Raw genomic sequence first — 13843 nt, forward strand, 5'->3', positions numbered from 1 at the left:
CTAGTCTCCTCTGGGAAGTCTGTGGAAGAGAATTTTTGTAGCACTGTTATTCGTGGTAATAAAAATGTGTAAACGCCCCAGATCTTTTTCTATAGTAAAATGGATTCTGAATTGTGGTGTATTGGAATACCAGGCAACAAGAAAATTAATGAAATTTCTTTCCCTACAACTAACTTCATGCCTTTGGTCCTTATTTTGCCTCTTGGGATCATGCAACACCAGTTTCATTCCTCTTAACAATAGTTAGTAACCTCCCTGCATTGTTTTTATATTTCTTCTACAGTTCCTATAAGATAGGATTTTAATTTTTGCTTCTGATAGGTTTTTTTTGTCAAGCGTTTTTATTTTAACAATTTTCCTGCTGAAGTAAGATGGCCAACCTGACACAGAAGCCCACCTATGAAGCAGGATAAAGTGATGCTCCTTACCTCCACCCTTCTGGATATGTATTGTTATAATATTAAGTGATAGCTTTTTGGAAAACATGTTATAGTATGTGATTGATTCATATTTTCAACCAAACCTTTAAGAAAAAACAAACTATTCACATTGTTAAGCCTTATCTTACTCTGTACTAGTGCAGTTGGTTTTTTTGGACCAGGTTCTTCATTGTTAGATTTCATCTTACTAGATTCAGTCTATCTTTTGGGATACCAGTTGTGTCAGTGAGTACACTGGATAGCCCTCTCAACTTCTTATCCATCAAAAAGTTGAGTGTGTCGTCCTCATCTATGCTATTGATAAAAAGTATTAAGTAAGAGTACTTCAGGTTTTAGTCTTCAACACTGTAGAAAGCATTGTTTTAAATAAGCATCAAAAGACATTTGGAAAATAATTTGTTGACAACTTTATTTTCAGATTTCTAGTTTGAGATATAAGTGAACGTTTTTATATATGTATCTCACTTTGTCTTTCTCCTCAGGGATCCATCTGTCTCTAAGTCTATAGAACGGATCTTTAAAATCTGGGAAGATAGAAATGTATACCCAGAAGAAATGATTACGGCATTAAGAGAAGCTTTGAGTAAGTGTCTTTTCTCTCCTAAAAGAAAATTGGAGTCATTGTTCAGTCTTTAAAATTATATGTATTTTTATAGATCTGGTCCTGTTGCTTAATAATGAAAAATAAAATTTTGGATCTGGTCTTATTTGTTTAAAATTAAATACTTATAAAAATGTGAATTAAATTGAAATAGAATTGATTTGGGGAGGGTTGGATTTTGTTTTTGACTAAAGAAAGTCAAGCATATTAAGTGATGATGGCCATCTGGTTATTTCCCTCCTTTTGAGTGTTTAAACTGTTCATTTTTTTGGTGTGTTTAATAATTACTACCCTGTTCTCTTACTGTTGGAGAATTTTTGGAAAGGGTTTCAGTTTTCACTATTTGATATTAAGCATATATTGACATTCTTCAGTCTCTATTTTGGTTTAGATTTACGGTAAGTTGGGTACCTGTTTTTTAAAAAGTTGTTTAGTTCCTGTGTATTAGATGCATGGAATTAAGTCATTGACTAGAAGCTGGTAATATCTGATATCATGACCATTATTTGATTAGATATTTGTTTTAAAAATAGCATCTTCTAAGAAGCTGTTAAATTCTTCATTGACTTTGTTAACTGGTATTTTTAAGTTTCCTGCCCTATACTTCTCAAAATCTGTAATTTCATTTACTATAGAAATCATGTTTATTTGACGGCTTCTTAGAGATCTGGTAGGTATTTTTAGTTTTTTAATAAAAGTGGCAGTAAAGGGAAGAAAGAAACGACACACAGTCTCGGATTGCCTTTTTTCATGCTACAATTTTGGCACTGAAGTGGACAGACAGACAGCTTCCCATAATGCCAGATTGCAAAAACTGAAATGTTTTCCAGGTACCACTTTCAAAACTCAGAAGCAGCTGAAAGAAAATCTGAACAAACAACCGAATAAGCAGTGGAAGAAATCACAAAGTAAGGAACAAAATCTCAACTAATATAAAATTAACTCCTCTTTTGGGAGCAGAAGAAAATGTAGACCGTTTGACATCGTACCTCCATAAACCATGGGCAAGCCTGTGTTTTCCAGGCCTGGGAGGCCCCCAGTGACTTACCCTAAACAAGCCGTCACGGAGTCACTTCTTTAAAAACAAACAAACAAACAAAACAAAACTACTTTTAAGCAAAGGACATGCAGGAAAAGGGTTTAAATGAGTGAAGATTCAAGAGTAGTTGGGGGATTGAAAGAAGAACATGATACTTGGTAGTGGCCAGGCTGCCTCTCGGGTTCAAAGATGTCTGAATTAGAGGCAGCTGGCGTTAAACAGCAGAGCTCAAGAGGAGCCTAGGCATTCAGAAGCATTTCTATGGGAGCCATGACATTCTTCAGATTGGGGGATACACTCTGCCAGATTAGACATGGGCCTCAAATCCTGGCCAGAAGCTCGTTCTCTAACAGGAGCTCCTGCTATGTCTATCATGTTTACCCAGCATGGGAACAAGGGAGTGGAATACTGCATGCGATAGACGGCTGTGGGCTACACTGAGGAATATTGAGAAAGACCTGAAGGTGTGGAGGGAACAAGGTAAAGGACAGTGAGAAGTGGGAGGTGAAACAAGACACTTGGGATGGTTTTGCTCCGGCAAGCGCATGGCACTCATCAGGATTAAGGGAATCCTCTGACATCATTTTGGTTCTAAGTTGCATGCCTAGGAACCAGGAGCCGCCATTTCAGCCGCAGTTCAACCACAGTGATAATGTACTTAGAGCTTGTCTTGCCTGTTTTGCTGAGAACTGAGTCAGCAGGAAAAGAAATCCCAAGCTAAATAACGTAGGAATAGAGTTGAGGTCTGTGAGTGATTTTCTTCAGCCAGTGCTCAGGATTAATTGGATGTCCTGCTCCTGGACACTCTTAATTTGAGGTATTGAGATCCTTTTACACGCAGTCAGACTAGGACAAACGGTACTTCATGTGTCTCCCAATCAGTAATTCTAGGACTTTATGACTTAAAGGGTCTGTTGGAGGTAAGTAGGTCAGTCCTATCTAAACAATATATTTTTATATTGACCGTACTTGGCAGTGCTCAAATTTGATATTCTGTTTATTTTAGGAATTATGCTGTGATTTAAATATGCATGTTGGGCGTATGTTCAAAGTACACCCTTAACTAGAAAAGCTAAAATGTTCCTGAATATTAGTCAACTTTTTCTATCTGTATTGATGACCTTTTGTTTCATTCCAACAGCATCCACGAATCCAAAAGCTGCTCTCAAGTCTAAGATAGTTGCTGAATTTCGAGTAAGTTACAGTATATGTTTGACATGCCAAAGCATTTTACCCCCTTTTTGTGTTACCGTTGTCTGTGTAGTCCAGTAAGATTTCTTTTTACTCAGTTGTACATCAGTTATATTTTAAGTTCTAGAGGAATCCAGATTGGGATCAGATTACTCGGAGTTTCATCGGTTCCCCTAATGGAAGACGTAACCTTCTTAGAGAACACCTATTACGGGCTTTCTGTACTGAACCCCCCAACTGGGAGTTCATCTTTCTGTGAAGCTCTACTAACTTAGAATTTGCTTAGAATTAACATAATAAGACTATTTATATAATTGAAATGTAAAGAAGATATAAGTAGACCTTTGTTTTAGTCTTAACTCTATAGCCATAAATTAGATCAGAATAACTAAGGAAAAGGATCTTTTAAAGCATATGACTAAAAATAGGGTTTTGACATGAGAATTGACATCGCCATCTCTGACTATGAGGAAATGTGAAGGGTTTTTCGCTCTTGGGGTTTTATTAGGTTTTAATGGGGAAAGATAAATAAGTCAATCTCGTAAGTACAGTTGGACTCTGCTCTGTGTTCAGTCTCAGGCGCTCATTGAAGAGCTGTTGCTGTACAAGCGCTCAGAAGATCAGATCGAATTGAAGGAAAAGCAGCTGTCGACTATGAGGGTGGATGTGTGCAGTACAGAAACTCTCAAATGCTTAAAAGGTAATTTGTACGTCCTTTTACCTAGAATAACTCAGATTTTCTTTCCAGGTTTGTCTTTCTAATGATGAGACTGGCTTCCCCAGGAAGAGAACCTTAGGTTGTAGAGAGCAGGTTGGCGTTCCCAGGATTTCTTAAGTGGAGTCCTGCCCTTCACGCTGTGCCCCTTAGACTGGCACAGTGGTACATGCGGGTTACATCTCCACAAAGCTGGAGAAAAAGAAATTTAAAACACCCCAAGAACTTCTGCCATTTTCATCACTTCTGGTGCTTTCTTGATGTATTGGCTTACATATAGACAGCTGTATTTCATGTGTGTGGTTCAGTGGTTCGGGTATGTTCTTTCATGAGGTTACTGTATTGCCTCATAAAATCTAGTAGGTTGCTCTCTTTTTCTTACATTGTAAATTACAAGGACTAATCATATTAATAATGAATTAGAATATAAATCTCATGGATGTAGAAATTATCCTTATTTGTTCACTGCTATATCCAGCGCCTAGAGCAGTGCTTAGTACGTAATAGGCTTTTCATAAATACTTTTGAAATAACAAGTAAATGGCTACTAGATATTCATTTTGGTATCTATTCTTGGCTTGCACCATGCTTTAAATTTAACTTGTTACCTAATTTAATCTACACAACAACCCAGAAGCATAGTAAAATCCTCCGTTTTGGACATGAGAAATCCAGGGCTTCATAAGGAGATGAGTAGTTTATCTCAGTTACCCAGCTGGTAAGAGCCAAAGCCAAAATTTGTACCGTTATCTAAAGCCATATTGCAACAGTCATGAGAAAGAAGTATACTTAGGAACATAAGTAGTAGTTTGTAATGTCACTGTTGTTACAAAGCATAATTCATATTTTGTACTCTTCTGATATGAAATTATCAGGGGTCTTTTACTGATAGGGAAGATGAATTTTTAGTGTGATTCACACAGAAGTCATTTATCTTTTCTGAGCCCAAGTTTTCTCATCTGAGAGCCTATCTTCTACATTCCGTAGGGTAAAAGTTAATGGTAGAAGTGAACAGAATCCAGCCTCATCCATTATTTCTAAGTAGCAGTGTGGCGTCAAGTTTGTGAAAAAAACTAATAGGCAAATTTTCTTTTAGTTGGACTTTCTTTTGTTTACCTTAATTACACGTACCTTCATGATGCCCTCTTGTTTAACTTACAGATTTACAGTTATTTTAATAATTACTGTGAACCTGTGATTTGGAGAAGGTTTTTAAAGGTGAAACTATGAGACTAAGATTATTACACACTAAGGCAGCAAGAACAGGTTCACAGATCACCTAGATTGGGGTTTTCTTCAAAAGATTATACTTTTTTTATCCTGAAATGAATACTTCCTCTATTATTTTAGATAAGACAGGTGGGAAGAAGTTCTCCAAAGAATTTGAAGAGGCGAGCGCCAAGCTGGAGGAATTTGTGAATGGATTAGATAAGCAGGTGAAAAATGGGCCCTCACTAACAGAAGCACTGGAAAATGCTGGAATTTTCTATGAAGCACAGTACAAAGAAGTAAAAGTGGTGGCCAATGTAAGTAGTAATTAAAGCTCTTATATGGATTGCTTACTACGTGTCAGTGACTGTTCTCTCTGTTATCTAATTCTGTGAGGATAAGCAGTATTGCCTTCAGTTCACAGATTAAGAAGTTCCTTTTGAAGAAGGCCGGTAACCTTGTGCAGGTAATATACAGAGGATGCCCCAAAAAATGTATACATGTTTTAAGAAAGAAAAAAACTGTCTTAAAATTTGCTGATAGGAACCACTTTGAGCACCTCTTGTAATTGCAAAAGTCAACCGTGACTTGTATTCATCTTTTGTGTTCGGTATATATTGTGTATTACAATTTTAAGACAGTTCTTTCCTTTCTTAAAATGTGTGTACATTTTTTTGACACCCTCTGTGTATGGCTAACAAGTGGTGGAGTCTAAATGAAAACCTGGGTCTTTCAGACGCTGAAGCTCATGCCTGCCCTGATTGTTATGCCTCAAGGTCTTAGCATTTCAGGGAGGTACTGTTACAGGATATAAAATCAGGCTGAAGTATGTGTACCTTTTGTTAAAAAAACAGAAAAACTCGATAGAAACATTCTGTTACTAAATTTCATGTAAGTGGACTGAATTAAGGGCCCTCTTTGTCCCCATCTCCAGTGGAAGAGGAGTTGATAATTAGACATTTGTCAAATGGCCTCTGCATATACTTACATAATTTTTTTTTAAGTTTTAATCACTATATATGATCGTAAAAGCACATGGTATTGTAGATCCCACCAGTCCCACTTCCTCGGCGCAGTTCCTTTTTAACTCATTTAGCTGTGTGTTTTTTTTCTGGCATTTGCCTCCATATTTCTAAATAATATGCCCATATTGTTCTTTGTCGGTTTGTCCTATTTAATAAATATTAACTTCTTGATATGACAAATGAGGATTTAGCTTATACATTTCTGTCATCTCCTTTTTCATAATATTATTATATAACTTTTAAATCTGTGGCTTACCTTTGCAAGTTGAAGTATAGTTGAACCTTGAACAATGTGAGGTTTAGGGGTGCTGACCCCACTCCCTGTGTAGTCAAAACTCTGCATATAACTTTTGACTTCCCCCCAGACTTAACTACCATGCAGTCACTCCTCAGTACCCACTAGGGATTGGTTCCAGAACCCCCTGCAGATACCAGAATTTGCAGTGCTCAAGTCCCATATGTAAAATGGCACAAAATAATGCATACTGTCAGCCCTACTCATCTGCAGATTGAAAATAACTGTTTTTGAGCCGTGGTTGTTTGAATCTGCCGGTGTAAAATCCAGGGATACAGAGGGCTGGCTGATTGTATATTTACTGAAAAAAAATCACGTATAAGTGGACCTGTGTTGTTCAAGGGTCAACTGTACTGTTTTTGACCGCTACCTCTAGACTCGCCCCATTTTGTAAGAGAGGATATTAACATCCCTATATTTTCCCATTAGTTTTCATCGAGCCGTTTTCCAACTTCAGTGAACTATATACTTTTATTTTGTTAAGGTTAACGATAATACATTCCATTCTGTAATCATATTTGTCTTACTTGCTGTAAAGGTTGAAATTAAAGAAAGCCTACATTCTAATGATATAAACATTGTTCACTGCGAGGTCTTATGGTAACTGTGATTATGTTAATAGATGTTAGGGTTTTTGTCCCTAGAATTTCTTTTTTTCTTGCATTGTTTGCCTTCTCATAGGCCCCACCTCCCAATTCTCTTATCACATCAGATATTCTGAACCTACGTTTTTCCCAGTGGCCTCCCTGCCCAAACTTCCTTTCTCCTGCTTCAGTTTTATGTCTTAGATTCTATCCTAAGACTTCTCTTTACTGCTGTTCTTAGAGGAGCCCTCTATTTTTCAGATTCCGTGTTTTCTTTTCTTGGTACCTCTCATTTCGCTGGAGCACATCCTCAATTAATTTCCCCAAAAAGGGGTTTTCAAGAGAGAAATTTTCTGAGTCCTTATCTAAAAAGGTCTTTCTTTTTTTCACATATACTTTGATATTTTTGGCTGGGTGGAAAGTATTTCACTCCACAGTTTAGAAGACATCACTTCATTGTCGATAGGAAGTCTTTGCAAGATCCTTTGTAGATGACTGTGTGTTTTTTTTTTTTTGTCTGGAAGCTTTTAGGGACTTTATCCGTGGTGTTCTGAGATTCTTCCAATGATGCACCTGGTGTAAGATTTTGTTTTTCATTCATTATCGATTACTTGGGGTGCTCTTTCAGTCTAAAGATTGGTATTCTTTGACTCTAGGATAATTTCTTTCTCTCCATTTTCTTTACTTTCTCTTTCTGGAACATTGATTCATCAGATGTTAGACCTTCTAGAGCAGGGGTGTCCAAACTTTTTTCAACGGTTTTCACCAAGGGCCGGCCATATGCGGTAAAATACACAAACAGCCGGGCCACTCACTCGAGGTGAAGTATGTATTGCCTCACCTGGTTTATTTAAGTAAACTAAATATATTTTTGGAATTTGCGGCAGGCCAATTAACAATGGATTACGGGCCGCAGTTGCCCCGCGCGCGGGCCGCAGTTTGGACACCCCTGTTCTAGATTGATCCTCTGTGTGTGCCGTGTTTTCTCAATCTTGATCTTTTTGTTCTGCTTTGTCGAAGATTTCAACTTTATCTTCCAGCTTCATCTTTTCGTATTTTTATACTTGACACTCACATTTTAAGTTTCTAAGAATTCTTTTTTATTCTCTGTTCCATTTTTTTTTTACAGCAACCCTTTCTGATTTTATGAATATCTAGGGTCTCTGAAGATAACAAAAGCTTTTTCTCTTTCCTGAATTGTCTTATTTCCCTCTAGAGTCTTTTTTTAATTTTCCTCCTTGGTCTTTCTCTTTTATAATTTTGACTTGCATCAAAAACTCAGGTATCTCTTTGTCCATTCATATTGAAGAATGAAGTATGAAAAAGTTGATTGGGGAGTCTCTATCCATGGGTAGGAATTATCGGCTCCTTGGGTTTAACCATTCGCGTCTGTGTAGTGAGGAGCTGGCTAGGAGGGCAGGAAGAGCCCTAAATGCCAGAAGGCTGGAGGCTTTTTGCCAGGCTATTTTGCCTCTTTAGAGAAGAACTCATATTTTTTGCCTGGGACTTAGGGCCTTGGCCACCAAGTATGAAGGTTGCAGAGGGGGTTGTATCGAGTGATTGGTACTCCCACTTTTAATTAATTGTCCTGATTTCAACCCCACTTCCCAACGCCACCCTTTTACACTCATCATTTTCTGGATCAAAGCTTCTCAGGGATTCTGCAGACAGATCACCTCTCCCAGGTGTCGCTCCCTTTCTCATACTCCTAACCTCATTTTCCTCCACCCTGCCTCATCACGTCTCATGTCTTCCATTCACTTTCTGCCTTCTAAGAATCTATAGAAACCTTTTTCTCAAAGATGCTTCTTATTGTTGGTTTATACCTTTGTATCCCTTTATTATTTTATAGGAGTCTCAGAAGGTAGAAAGCATGAATGGGAATGGTGAGTTCATCACTTTGACCCAAAACACCATTTTATCATTTTGAAGAGTGACCTGTAATTCCTAGCCCCTCATTTATATAAAATCATTTAGTCTGCTCTGGAGGCTCCTCAACAAATGGCTCGGAGAGGTTTATTCAGCAAGCGTTTATTGAGCACTGATTCTGTGCCAAGCATTGTGCAATACAGAGGAAAGAGACACTACTCTCATAGAAGTCTTTGATCTGATGGAAAAAATAGAGTGAAACACAAAATTGCAATTCTGTGTGATAAATGTTATATGCTATAATAGAGGTAACTAGAGGGTACTCTGAGAACAGATTGAATAGATACTTCAACGTAGTTTGGGAGTGGTGTGGATAAAAAGGAGTTTCCCAAAGGAGCTGAAATTGCAGTAAATCGATAAATGAAAGCCCATTGTCTCTGAAGAGCATATAAGAGAGGGCACATAAGAGAGCGTGGCAAAATTGGTGGACCTGAGAACAGTTTCTTATTGCTGGGTGTGTATGAGAACGTGATAAATAAAACTGAACAGTCAGGAACAAGATTCTCAAAGTGGTAGGAGGCAGTTTTAGGATTTCAGTTTTGCTAGTGACGTGATCACATTTACATTTCAGAATCAAGACAGCAGAATGGCAAATAAGAGACTATGAGGGGCAGGGAGACAAGTAATTTTTCTCTCTGTCGCTGGTTTTCAGTAGTTATACAATGCTGTGCCTGGGTGTGGTCGTCATATTCATCTGGTTTGGCGTTTGCAGAACTTTTAAAATCAGTGGTGTTATTTGTTTGTTAGGGCTACTATAACAAAATACCTCAGATTGAGTGGCTTAAACAACGTTAATTTATTGTCTCTACTTCTGGACGCTAGGAGTGTCAGAATCAAGGTGTCAGCATGGTTGATTTTTTTCTGGGACTGTGAGGGAAGGTTCTGTTCCTGGCTTCTCTCTTTGACTTTTCACGGTTGTTTTCTCCCAGGTTTCCTCACATTGTCTTCCCTCTGTGTGTGTCTCTGTGTCCAAATGTCCCCTTTTTATAATACCAGTCATACTGGATTAGCCTGTCCTAATGACCTCATTTCAACTTGATTACTTCTGAAAAAACTGTATCTCCAAATAAGGTCACATTCTGAGGTACAGGGTTAGGACTTCAACATACGATTTGGGGGGCGGGGTGGGGGGAGGACACAATTCAACCCATAACAAATGGCAGGATGGTTTTCATGAATTTTAGGAAATTCTTAGTTATTACCGCTTCAAGAATTGTTTCTATTCCATTCTCTTTCCTTTCTTCCTGGAACTCTATTAATATGTATATTAGGTCTCATTACTGTATTCCAGATGCCTTTTTTTATGTTCCTTTTTGTATTTTCTATCCTTTTAATCTCAGTGCTTCTTTCTAGGTATTTTCTATTAACCAGTCTTCTAATTCATTAATTCTCTCTTCTACAGAATCTTTATCTACTGTTAAGCCCATCTATTAATTTTGGTTATTGATTTTTCAGTTCTAGAATTGCCATTTGATTCTTTTTTAGAAAGAATTCAATTATCTGGTAAAAAATTCTGTGGATCTATTTTTGTTTTTCATCTTTGCTGCTCTTTTTTTTTTTTGTCTTATTTTTTTATTTGGAAACAATCTCAACCTTAAAGAAATGTCTTATGTACATAATGAAGATCTTTTTTCCTGAATCATTTGAAAATAAGTTGCTAAAACCCCATTATCCTCATATATTTTCATGTGTGTTTCCTGCCAATTTTATTCTCCTTCATAACCATAAGGTGGTATAGCTATTTAATCAGGAAATTAATCAGTACATTGGCACACTATTATAATGTAATCCTCAGACCCTGTTCAGATTGACCACTTTTTAATAGCAAAAGATCCAGCTCAGAGTCACAATTTGCATTTATTGCATTTCTCTTTATTTTCCTTTGATTGGGAATAATTCTTCAGGCTTTTCCTTGAGTTTCATGACCTGAATGTATTCAAAGTCAAATATTTTGTATAGTGTCCCCTGATTTGGATTTCTGTGATATTTCTTTGTGATTGAGCGTATGCATCGTTAGTAGGAATATCACAGAAGTGATCCTGTTTTGTTCTTATTTTATTCTTTCAGTTAGCACACAAGTTTGATTTGTTTTCCTACCTGTAATATTGCCTTTGATATCTTTTAGTAATGTGGCATTGTCTAGGCTTGTCCATTGAAAAGTTTTCCCTTGTAATTGCTTGGAGTTGAATTGTGTACCCCAAAAAGATATGTTGACACTATGACTGCTAGTACATGTGAGTGTCACCTTCCTTGGAAATAGGGTCTTTGCACATATAATCAAGTTAAGATGAGGTCATTCGGGTGTAACTGATGTCCTCATACGAAGAAGGAAATTTTGGATACACACATGACAACTGAGAACATCATGTGACAAATGAGACATATTGTAGCGATGCAGTGGCAAGCCAAAGAAAGCCAAGGGCCAAGGCCACCACCAGAAGTCAGGAGAAGGCAAGGAAGGATTCTGCCCAGTCTCAGAGGGAGCTTCTGCCTGCTCATGCCTTGATTTTGAACTTCTAGCTTCCAGAACTATGAGACAGTAAATTACTGTTGTTTTAAGCCACCCATTTGTGGTACTTTATCACCACAACCCTAGGAAAGTAATACAATGATCAGTAAGTGTTTTATGCAGAAGTGTTTCGAAACTATGTAAATGTTTCTCATTAAACTTACAATTTATTCATTTATTTATATCATCATGGACTCATAGAGTCCTATTTATTCATTGTTTTAATTCATTACTACCGATACTTATTTTGATGTTCAAATTTTCCCACATTTGGCCAGTGAGAGCTCCTTTCAAGCTGCTTTCTTTGTTCTTTTGACATGTCCCCATCATTTTTGAGCATTTCCTTACTTGTGGAACAGTGTTCCAGACTCATCTTGTACTTTCCCACTCAGCCCTGGAATCAGTCATTTCTCCAAGGAGCCTTGGTTCCTTTTAGTGAAGAAGCATATGTAGAAACCAAGGTTTGAGTACTAGGTATACTCATTACTGTTGGGATATCACTGCTGCCAGACTGTACCAGTGTACAGAGTGAGGAATTTATGTTTGTATGTATGTACATATAACTATGTACACACACATTTGCATCTATATTGATTTCTATATCTGTATACTCGTTTGTTGAAAACCAGGAGTTCATGCTATTGTCACCAATCCCAGTCCAACACCACAGGTTTGTTCTAGTTTTCTTCCTTCCCACACGTGTAAATGCTTTTCTGTCGGTGTAAAACCTTGCTCCCCTTGTCTTCTACGTAATCACTTACATGGTCAAGCCCCTCCCTGCATGTAGCCAGTCTCCCAGCACTTCTCTCCCCACTCGCCTCTGGCCTTTCCCTTCATCTTGCTTAGGCTTCCGTCCCCCATGCAGTTCCTTTCTCCCATGCAGCCATTTTCCTCACCCCATTTGGGCTCCGTTTTCTTACTCTAGGCTATGGATGCTTCCCCATTAGCTCCAGCTAATGAGTGTTGGGCCGAATTGATCAAGAAGGGAAGAAGGAAAGATTTTTGTCTAATTTCTTGAATATATAAAACATAACTATTTGGTTTTTGTCAGATAATTCCAGTCTTGGCTTCCCCTGTTCTGTTTCTACTCTTCGGTCATTTGGTCCTCCCTCTTAGCATGCCTCCTGCGTTGTTATTGAACTCCAAACACTGTACATGACAATTTTGACAGCGTCTTCGGGTGATTTCTCTTCCTCTAGGAAGGATTCACCCTTTCCTTTGCTGAACAGATATTGTGAGAGCCGATCATATTGATCAAATTGAACCTGAACTGACGTAAGGCTGAATGTTTGGCAAGGCTTTGTCTTCCTCTGGTTCATCCAGCTTCTGGGACGACTAAGAGCCTAGAATGGTTGCGCGGGCCCCTTCTCCATGGCACAATTTGAACTCTAATCCTTGTCTCCTCTGTATCATCTGACTGCATTCAGCTCCACTTTGTTTTTCGGAGGCTTGCTTCTTGGCTTCTTCATTCCCTCCTAAGCTGCTTCAGAATTCAGCAACTATCCTGAGGGAAAAAACAATAGCATATTGTTGAGCCAGTTCTGTCCTTCCTCTTTCATCAGAATCTTAGCCTTTCAAGTATATTGGTTGATTAGATGGATAGAAAAAAGCAAGGGAGAATGAATTACAGATATAACCTCTAGGTTTCTAACTCAGACACCTGCGTGGATGGTGATATTCACTTAGGGAATACAATAAGTAGAGATTGGAAACAACCCCAGGCTTGACAGATGATGATATTTTCTTTTTTTATACCAGTGATTTAGTTAGTAATAATGAGGAAATTTGATCAAAGTCAGAACGTAACTTCTTGGTCCTTTTCTCAGAGGAATAACGTTTTTTTCTCTTTTAGGCATACAAAACCTTTGCTAATCGAGTGAACAATTTAAAGAAAAAGCTGGATCAATTGAAGTCAACCCTTCCGGATCCAGAAGAATCACCAGTCCCTTCTCCAAGCATGGATGCTCCCTCCCCAACTGGTTCTGAGTCTCCTTTTCAAGGAATGGGAGGTGAGGAATCCCATTCGCCAGCCGCAGAGAGTGAGAAATCTGCTACACCTGAGCCTGCAACCGATAATCGTGATGTGGAAGACATGGAACTCTCAGATGTGGAAGATGATGGGTCAAAAATCATTGGTATGTCCTTATGTGATTAGCAGACAAATGGTTCCTTATCTCTTACCTGCTGTACTTTCTAGCAATGAATCTATCACAGGCGAGTGTTAAAGGATAGTTCAGACACCAAGGTAGCGTTATTGTCTGTAAAGCAGTCAGGATTTGGTCAGCCACGTGGCCTAAGAATCATTG

General features: G+C 38.1%; 1 protein-coding gene across 3 annotated transcripts in view; it reads left to right on the forward strand.

Annotated features, from left to right (window-relative positions):
- The window catches only part of RPRD2 (regulation of nuclear pre-mRNA domain containing 2), a 65382-nt gene that overhangs the window by 42165 nt on the left and 9374 nt on the right, over nt 1-13843 (forward strand). For 2 of the 3 annotated variants that reach the window (XM_033092494.1, XM_033092493.1), the window contains exons 3-7: nt 923-1023; nt 3222-3274; nt 3845-3971; nt 5337-5512; nt 13390-13672. In XM_033092494.1, the coding sequence (XP_032948385.1) occupies nt 923-1023; nt 3222-3274; nt 3845-3971; nt 5337-5512; nt 13390-13672 (740 nt within the window). Of the gene's footprint in view, nt 1-922; nt 1024-1871; nt 1950-3221; nt 3275-3844; nt 3972-5336; nt 5513-13389; nt 13673-13843 lie in introns of all 3 variants that reach the window. The other variant, XM_033092492.1, reaches the window with a different exon arrangement.

The sequence above is a fragment of the Rhinolophus ferrumequinum genome, chromosome 22, assembly GCF_004115265.2.
Source record: "Rhinolophus ferrumequinum isolate MPI-CBG mRhiFer1 chromosome 22, mRhiFer1_v1.p, whole genome shotgun sequence".
NCBI lineage: Eukaryota > Metazoa > Chordata > Mammalia > Chiroptera > Rhinolophidae > Rhinolophus > Rhinolophus ferrumequinum.